Raw genomic sequence first — 9,412 nt, forward strand, 5'->3', positions numbered from 1 at the left:
ATTAAGAGTCACAGGATGCCATGAAATGAGGCTGTGAGTCACCTGCTGGGACCACCCCCAGGTGCTTTCGTGGGTCCCTGCTTGTTTTTTATTCCAGCTTTATTCAGTCATAAACCATGAAGTGAAGGACATGGAATTAAATGTTCAAGCTCAAGGCAACGAGTGTTTTGAAGGACCAGAGCAGCCACACCATGTGGCCGTAGCCATAGTGGGTAAAGGCCTTTATTTCATTTTTTGCTTAGGACACAGTTCATTGCGGGGATTAGAGCCACGCTTCCTCTAGGAACATCAGGTTAGAGAGAGCAGGCGTCAACCTGGAGCCGGGGTCAACCTGGAACCAGCATCAACCTGGAGCTGGGCTCCACGGCCCAGGGACTGGGTACAAACTGGAAAGAGATGAAACGTGGCCACAGAGCCAAAGCCTAGAAGAGGAAGGGCAAAGTGCATCTGCCATGGATGGCCTGGGGGTTGGGGGACGAGCTGGCCCTTCCCATGGTAGGACTCCCTCTTGTGCACTCAAGTCTTGGTCTCTAGTGCCACCGAGGAGCTTCAGCATGGGCTGCCACAGCAGAAGGCACAGGGCTGGCAGGGCCACCACGCTGGGCAGAGCTGCCACAGCAGGAGACATAGGGCTGGCAGGGCCACCACGCTGGGCAGAGCTGCCACAGCAGAAGGCACAGGGCTGGCAGGGCCACCGAGGCGGGCAGAGCTGCCACAGCAGAAGGCACAGAGTTTGGGAGGGCCACTGAGGTGGGCAGCACTGCCACAGCAGAAGATGCAGGGCTGGCAGGGCCACCAAGGAAGGCAGGGAAGGGCCGTCACTTCCAGAGGATGTGGGAACAGCTGCCTCCCAGCTCCGCCTGCCCCGTCCCTCTGTGCCTGGCTTTGCTACTGGGACCCCGGGGAGCATTTCCAGTTCCTGCAGGGTCCTCAGATCAGCACCACGCAGCCGCAATGTCATTAGAACCATTGATTCCCAATTAGTCACCTGGTCTTCAAAAGAGCGCAGAGGAAGAGCTGGTCCCAGGCGGGGGCTGTGCCCGGTGTGGGGAGCGCGGGGGACAAGCGGGGACGCTGTCACTGGCTGGCCTGCCGCAGCTTGGTGAGGAGGCCGTGCAGCCTCTCCGACACAGCCACCTGGCACAAGAGCAAGAGGGGACAATGAGCAAGAGTCCCCGAGGGGACTGCAGCCCCGTGTCCTGTATCCACCCACCGCTGCAGCTCCGTGGTGGGCTTTGCCCGGGCCACTGAGGCCAGGCAGGGTTCCCAGGTGTGTCACCCGATGGTGACAGCACGTGGCGGACGTACCGGGTAGGGCTGTGGCTGGTGGAGCCGGCGGTGAGCGGGGCTGAGCAGGTTGAGGGATGCCTGCGCGTGGCTCCTCACCTCCGGCAGGCTGGGCAGGGGCTCACACACCTGTGGGATGGAGATGGGTGACCATGTCTGTGTTGGGAGCCAGCCACCCAACCCCAATTCCACCCAGTGAGCCAGCTCCAAGCTGGACTCTGATGCCACTGTGTCCAGGGTGGCACCTGGGTTGTTGAGACAGGGGACATCTTGGACACAAGAAAATGCTGGGGTTTAATCCTTTGATTATGCCGTTACTGCCAAGACATGACCACCCAACTTGGTCCTTCACCCAACGTTGGGGAGGACACCCCAGCACCAGAAGGCAGAGCCAGCCCTGACCTGGCCATCTCTGAAGTACGTGCGATGGAGGGGCTCCACGGTGGTGGGTACGACCTTACTGGTCTCACCAAGTTGTCCCAGGACACGGACTGCCAGCTCCTGCCCCACACTGGGCGAGGGCTCCTCCTCCAGGGCCATGAGGTCCATGAAGGGGTGACCTGCAGGGGTGCCAGGTTAGGAGCCAGCGGGTGCAAGGGACACTGGGGACAGGGTTATGGAGCAGGAGGGGAACACACGTCAACGGGGCAGCACCAGGGCAAGAGCATCCCAACTCACCAGCAGCATCATAGAGCCGATAGATGGTCTTAGTCCCTGGGATCGTCATCTTCTCCTCATCTTCTGTGAGCTTCAGGCATGGGGAGCCGTTGACCTCCACCAGCTGTAAGAGAAGGAGGTTATGGAGATGGTCACCTTATTTTTGTCACACACGCCAGCTCATGCTGGTGCTGAAGACTGTACCAAGCTGTGTGTCCTCTATGCATGCTAGGGAGGCTGCTGATGCAAACCAGCTGAATAAATCATAAAAAAACCCTGAAATCACCCCAAAGTGGGACATCCTGCCTGCAAGCTTCTTGTTACAGTGGTCTCGTGACCATTATTTCCAAGGAGGAGGACAGAGATGGTGAGATTGAGTGCACCCTCCGCAAATCTGCAGATGACACCAAGATGAGTGGTGTGGCTGACATGTCCAAGGGACAGGATGTCATCCAGAGGGACCTGGACAGGCTGGAGAAGCGGGCCCATGGGAACCTCATGAAGGTCAACAAGGACAAGTGCAGGGTCCTGCACCTGGGTAGGGGCAACCCCCGGCCTCAGCACAGGCTGGGGATGGAGGGACGGAGAGCAGCCCTGCTGAGAAGGGCTTGGGGGTGCTGGGGAGGGGGGGATAAGCTGTCCATGAGCCGGCACCATGCGCTGGCAGCCCAGAAAGTCCCCTGCACCCTGGGCAGCGTGGGCAGCAGGGCGAGGCGGGGGATTCTGCCCCTCTGCTCCGCTTGGGGGAGACCCCCCTGCAGTGCTGCCTCCAGTTCTGGGGCCACCAACAGCAGAAGGACATGGAGGTGTCGGAGCGGGGCCAGAGGAGGCCCCAGAGATGCCGGGAGGGCTGGAGCCCCTCTGCTGGGAGGACAGGCTGAGAGAACTGGGGGGGTTCAGCCTGGAGAAGAGAAGGCTCCGGGGAGACCTTCCAGCCCCTTCCAGGCCCTCAAGGGGCTCCGTGAAAGCTGGGGAGGGACTCTGGAGCAGGGAGGGGAGCCACGGGACGAGGGGGAACACTTGTAAACTGGAAAAGGGATATTTAGATGAGATCTGAGGAGGAAATTCTTTGGTGTGAGGGTGGTGAGCCCCTGGCCCAGGTTGCCCAGAGAAGCTGTGGCTGCCCCATCCCTGGAGGGGTTCAAGGCCAGGTTGGACGGGGCTTGGGGCAACCTGGTCTGGTGGGAGGTGTCCCTGCCCGGGGCAGGGGGGTTGGACTCGATGGCCTTTAAAGGTCCCTTCCAACCCAACCCATTCTGTGATGTGATGAAGTTGACCTCACAGCAGTGTCCCCTTCCCTACTTGTCCCCAGCCGTGCCAAGCCTGGGAGAAGCCAGGGCGCCCCCACACCCCAGGAGCCAAGCAGGGCAAAGAGCTGCCACCCCTACCTTGTAAACGCAGCCCAGCGACGGCTGCAGGGGACACGTCACCAGGTTCGTCCCAACGCCGATCACGTTGATCTCACTCCCCTAGTGTGGCAGAGAAGACGGGGCCATCAACAGACCAACCCTCCCGCTGGTTTTTAAGCCCATACCAAAACCAGAGCCACGGGGCAGGTCAGAGGATGCTCCACCTGAAGGTTCCTGTCCATCCATCCCACCCACAAGTCCAGCATCTCTCCTCCGTTCTCACCCAGGGAGAAAGCCCAAGGTGACGCTCATGGCCACCCCCCACCCCCCACAAACCCCAGCGGCGCCAGCGAAAGCCAAGGTGACGTCCCAGCCCCACCAGCAGCTTCCTCACCTCCCGGCTGAACTCCTCCAGGCTCTGCTCGCTGATGTCGTTGCTGACGGCGATGGGGATGGTCTCAAACCAGGGCACCTGGAAGCTGGCAAAGGGCGAGGGAGGTGACACAGGGTTTGCAGGGGGGGACACCTGGCTCTGCTTGCAGCACCCAACTCAGGGTGCCCTGGCAGGACGAGGTCCCCAAAGTGGGGAAGCCGGGGACTGGTGGCAGCCGACCGCGGCTCGGTGGGGGGGACTCACTGAGCACCGCAGGCTCGGAGCACTCGGCGGATCTCCTTGGACTGTTGGGCCAGGTCCCCGCTGTCCAGCCGCACCCCGATGGCCCGGTAGCCCAGCTGGTGCAGGGCCAGCGCCACCGCACAGAAGTTGGGCAAGCCGCTCCTGGGACAGGGCAAGGAGAGGGTTAACGTGCCTTTGCCTGGTGGGACAGGGACCCAGGGCAGATCCAGGTCCAAGCCCTGCATCCAGCAAGCAACAGCGAAGCACGGCGACGCTGCCAGCTGGAAATGTCCCTCCTTCGAGGCCACCAAGCAAGGAGGGATGCATCCGTCCCCTCTGCCACGGTGGCAAAGCTATCCCACTGCCCTGGTTTTGAGCAACACGGGACTTCATTTTTCTTCTAATGCTTGGGAAAACCGCACTTTTAGAAGACTCTAGTGTCTGAATTTGTGAAAATATTTACTTTATCGCCAGCTCTGGTGTACGAGTTTCAAGGTCTCGGTGTTTTTGAGCTCACCAGGTGCAGGGATGAGGAGCGGCGAGACCCAGGCACTTCACCCAAGTTGCCACCAGGATTATTTCACACCACGAACGACACATTCAATAGAAATTAGGAAGTTTGCTGAGGAGTTTCTCTCTCTCTCTCCCTTGATGGCTGTGATCCTGAGAACTCCTTGCCCCGGTGCCGGAGCCCGGAGCCCTTCCCTTCCTCCCGAAGCCGCAGTGTCCGGCATTTGCTGTGGGAGCGCACAGCTTCCTACTGGTAGAACTGGCTGAGTATAATCCCTGTATATCTTATACTGGTATTGGGATCAATATTGTCTCTTTAGTGTCATTGATGTTAATTATTTAGTCTTATCCTATTAAATCTGTTTATATTTCAACCCTGGGGTTGCCTTGTTTTTCCCCGATTCCCCTTCCCGGGTGGGGAGGGGTCGTCGAGTGATAGAATAATTGTCTAAATGACAATAAATCGTTGTGGGTTTCCCAAACCGTAACACAGGGCATCCTGCATCGTGGAGGAGGAGGGAATAGCACCAGGACTGGAGTCACTGGTGGGAGAGGGATTTTGGAGATGGGAAAGCCCCGGGAGGGATGAGGAGATGCTGGGACTCACCCAGCTGGGAGGGGCGCCATGGGACACGGCTAGTCACACGAGCACAAGGTGACACCTTTCACCATGCCAGGGGGAAAAATTGATCCACCTCAGGAAAGGGGTCCCCGAGCATTCAGCTCGGATTTCCTTGTTTTTTTCCCAGTTCCCCTTCCTGGGCAGGGAGAATAATTGTCTGAACGACAATAAATTGTTGTGGGTTCCTCAAATCGTTAACGCCCGCTCAGCGGCCTCACCTCCTGACGCAGTAGGTGTCCAGCAGCCCCTGGAAGTCCCGTGGGAAGGTGGCGGCGTAGGACACGAAGGCGGCCAGCTCGCCCTGGTTCGCCTTCTCCGGGGGGGTCCGCAGCAGCTCGCACACCCTCTGCAGCCACCGCTCGGCCAGGCCCGGCAGATCCACTGGTTCTCCTCCTGCCAGAGGTGACAGCTCCTGCCGCAGGGGGACACGGGCATTGCAAACCCCCGTGACATCCTCCACCGCGCCGGGAGCGTGGTGACGGGTCCATCCTCATCCCCATCCCACGGCGATGCTCACCCGGGGCTGCACCTCCTCCAGCGAGGTGAAGGACATGATGAAGGAGTGGGCGATGGTGCCGCACACCGGGATGCCGTAGAGTTTCCCCGCCAGGATGTTGCTGGTGTAGTCGAAGCCTACGAGGAGGGACGGAGGAGGAGGGGACACACGGGTGATGGCGTGGCCGCAGCGCTGTGGGGCGCCGCGGGGCAGCACTCACCCCCGATGTAGGAGTACTTGGAGGCCGAAAGGGCACCGTCTGGCCCCTGAGCGCGACGGAGCCCAATCTCCATCAGCTTCATGTCCGGACCGGCAAGGAGTCGGAAGCGGGCGGCGTTGGTGGCTACCAGGCTGTGGAGAGGAAAGGACAGGTGACACCAAGCCAGGCTGAACGTGGAGCCAGCGCACGGCCAAGGGTTGGGGAGCTCCAGGACCCTCTTTGCTCGACACAGGGACGTGACAGGGACCACAGCGGGACTCAGAGGCGTTGGCACAGCAGAGAGGGACGTTGTCCCCAATACCTGGGGGACCAGAGCAGGATGTGTCCCTACCTGGCGTAGTTGACCAGGCACAGCAACGTGGTCTCCAGTAGCTGCACCACCAGCAGCGGACCCTTCACCTGCAGGAACGGGACCTGCGGGGAGAGACAGAGGGTGACGTCCCCGTCCTCCCTGGGGATACAGGAGCTGATGTCCCCAAATCCCGGGGAGGGGCTGAGTGTGTCCCACCCTGGCGAAGACGACGGAGCCCTCCGGCATGGCAGACACTGTCACCTCCGAGGCGTCCAGGGTGGCCAGGTAATCGAAGAAGGCGTCCTCTGTGGTGCTGGGCAGGACGGAGCGCAGGTAGGCGACGTCTGCGGGGACAGAGCTCAGAGGACACCGGGGCGGGTTGTCCCCCAAGCCACAGTCAGGCTGGAACCCCCACCATGGCCGGGGCAGGTGACAGCTGGTAGGCAGGGGTGTCCCCAACCACTGGAGAGCACCATGGGGCCCCCACGTTCCCTCTGAGGGACTGTCCATGGGAAGACTGTCCTGCTGGAGAGTGTCCCCCCAAGTTTTCCTAAGGGCTGTCCATGTCCATCCCCCTGTCCCCCAGGTCACTCTGAGCAATGTCCATGTCCCCTCCCAAGTGCCCCTGTCCCTCTTTAGCCTTCCCTGTCCTTCCAGGTTCCCCTGAAGATGTTCCTGTCCCCACCAAATCCCCTTGAAGAGTCCCCCTATTCTTCAGGTCCCCCTGAGGGATGTCCCCCTCCCCGCCAGGTCCCCTTGCCCCTCAGGTCCCTCTGAGGGATGTCCCCGCACCCCTGCCACAAGTCCCCCCATCCCTCCCAGGTCCTCCTGCCTCCCAAATCCCTCTTAAGGATGTCCCTGTCCCCTGCAGGTTCCCCTGAAGGGTTCCGCCTGTTCCTCAGGTCCCTCTGACGGATGTTCCTGTCCCCCTCAAGTGCCCCCTAGGGCTGTCCCTGTCCCCAAGCCCCACCAAGGTCCGTCCCTCTTCCCCTACTCCAGGCCCCCTGTCCCCCAGGTCCCCCCTGTTCCTCAGGTCCCTCTGTGGGCTGTCCCTGTCACTCTGAGGGACCTCCCTGGCCCATGGGATCCCCCTGTCTCTCAGATCCCTCTGAGGAACGTCCTGGTCCCCTTGTGCCCCAGGTCCTTCTGAGGGATGTCCCTGTCCCCCTTAAGTCCCCTTGAGGGGCTTCCCTGGCCCCAGTCCCCCTGAAGGAAGTCCCTGTCCCACTCACTCCCAGACCCCTTGTCCCTGTCCCCCTGAGGGCTGTCCCTGTCCCCAGCAGGCCCCCATGAGGGGTTCCCCTGTCCCCAAGCCCCAGCGAGGTCTGTCCCTCTCCCCTCCACAGGTCCCCTGTTCCCCCCCACCCTGCACCCAGCTCCCCCCAAGGGCTGTCCCTGTCCCCAGCAGGCACCCATGAGGGGTTCCCCTGTCCCCAACCCCCCCCCCCGGAGGTCTGTCCTTCTCCCCCCCCACCCCCAGGTCCCCTGTCCCTCATGTCCTTCTGAGGGGTCCCCTTGTCCCTCAGGTCCCTCTGAAGGACGGCCCTGTGCCCCCCACCCCTGGTCCCACTGTCCCTGTCCCCCCGAGGGCTGTCCCCACCCCCAGCAGGCCCCCATGAGGGGTTCCCCTGTTCCCAAAATCCCCCCCCGAGGTCTGTCCCTCTCCCCCTCCCCGGGTCCCCACGCACCGGCGGCGGAGAAGCGGAAGGCGCGGAGGCCGCGCAGCCCCTCGGCCAGGCCGGCGGCCAGGGCCAGGGCCCCGCCGAAGGGCCCGCGGCGGAAGAAGAGCTCGGCGGCGGCGGGGACGCGGTGGCGGCCGGCCCGCCAGTGCCCGTAGGCCATGGTGAGCTGGTAGAGGTCGGCCAGAGGCGCCATGGCCCCACCGCGGGGCAGCCTGGGAGCACGGGGCGGGACGGGGACGGGAGACCGCGGGGGAGGGACGGGGACACGGGTGAGACAAGGAGGGGCAGACGGGGACACGGGATGGGGGGGGACACAGGGACGAGGGACACCGGAGACGGCAGCACAGAAGGGACAAGGAGACAGCGGGGGACGGCGGCACACGGGGGACACAGGGGAGGGCATCACGCAGGGGACACGGGACACCGGGGATGGCAGGACATGGGGCACACGGGGATGGCAGCACACGGGGGACACACAGGGCACAGGACACCAGCGATGGCAGCACCCAGGGGACACGGGACACCGGGGATGGCAGCACCCAGGGGACACGGGACACAGGACACCAGGGATGGCAGCACACAGGGGACACAGGACACTGGGGATGGCGCCACACAGGGGACACAGGACACACAGGGATGGCAGCACGTGGAGGACACAGGGCCCCAGGGATAGCAGCACGCGTGGGACACAGGGCACCAGGAATGGCTGCACACATGGCACACATGGCACCGGGGATGGCAGCACCCAGGCGACACGGGACACAGGGGACACACAGGGCACAGGACACCAGAGATGGCAGCACCCGGGGGACACAGGACACCCGGGATAGCAGCACACAGGGGACACGGGACATCACATGGGGGGCACAGGGCACCAGGACATGGCAGCACACAGGGCACACATGGCACCGGGGATGGCAGCACACAGGGCACACATGGCACCAGGGATGGCGGCAGCACACAGGGCACATATGGCACCGGGGATGGCAGCACACGGGGGACATGGGACCCCAGGAATGGCATCACACAGGGGATACAGGGCACAGGACACCAGGGATGGCAGTACACAGGGGACACATGGTGCTGGAGATGGCAGCACCCAGGGGACACAGGACACAGAGGGCATCGCATACAGCATCATGCAGATGACACAGGGAACCAGCGATGGCAGCACACAGGGGACACAGGACACCAGGGATGGCAGCACTCAGGGCACAGCAGCACATGGGACACTGCACACCCAGCACCGGGCACACACAGCCCCAGCTGTGCCAGCACCAGGCACCGGGGAATGGCAGCACATGGGACACCAGGCAAGCAGGACACTGGGTACATGGGACAACAGGCAGGCCCAGGCACACAGGACACCCAGCATCCCCAGCACTAGGGACACTGGGGATGGCAGCACAGGGCACATGGGACACTTGGCTTAAGGGGGACAGGGGCCATACCAGGAGAGGAACACACAGGACACTGGGCATGCGGAAGGGTGGTGTAAGGGACAGGGGACACCAGGAATGGCAGCACATGGGGGACACAGGGCACTGGTGGCAGCAGCACCTGGGACCAGGCTTATGGGACACTGCAGACCCAGCAGCGCCAGCACCAGGGACAGGAGGGACACAGGCCACCAGGCACCTCCCAGCACTAGGCTGGCAGGGCCCTGGGGGTGACAGCACAC

General features: G+C 62.5%; 1 protein-coding gene across 3 annotated transcripts; it reads right to left on the minus strand.

Annotated features, from left to right (window-relative positions):
• Nucleotides 1-192: 192 nt before the first annotated feature.
• On the minus strand, nucleotides 193-8,199 carry NAPRT (nicotinate phosphoribosyltransferase). 3 transcript variants are annotated; one of them, XM_063327668.1, is made up of 13 exons: nucleotides 7,738-8,196; nucleotides 6,266-6,393; nucleotides 6,089-6,171; nucleotides 5,758-5,888; nucleotides 5,559-5,674; nucleotides 5,260-5,453; nucleotides 3,931-4,071; nucleotides 3,688-3,772; nucleotides 3,333-3,413; nucleotides 1,966-2,068; nucleotides 1,690-1,847; nucleotides 1,309-1,416; nucleotides 193-1,137 (listed from the first exon to the last, which is right to left on the minus strand). In XM_063327668.1, the coding sequence occupies exons 1-13, from the start codon at nucleotides 8,132-8,134 to the stop codon at nucleotides 1,078-1,080; spliced, it is 1,785 nt and encodes a 594-aa protein (XP_063183738.1). In that variant the 5' UTR covers nucleotides 8,135-8,196; the 3' UTR covers nucleotides 193-1,077. The 3 variants fall into 3 exon arrangements, 2 of the variants coding, with proteins under 2 accessions (XP_063183738.1, XP_063183739.1); XM_063327669.1 differs by having other exon boundaries at nucleotides 6,266-6,574; nucleotides 7,738-7,826; XR_010070088.1 differs by lacking the exon at nucleotides 1,690-1,847 and having other exon boundaries at nucleotides 1,096-1,137; nucleotides 7,738-8,199.
• Nucleotides 8,200-9,412: the final 1,213 nt, after the last annotated feature.

This window comes from Chroicocephalus ridibundus, chromosome 2 (assembly GCF_963924245.1).
Source record: "Chroicocephalus ridibundus chromosome 2, bChrRid1.1, whole genome shotgun sequence".
Taxonomy (NCBI): domain Eukaryota; kingdom Metazoa; phylum Chordata; class Aves; order Charadriiformes; family Laridae; genus Chroicocephalus; species Chroicocephalus ridibundus.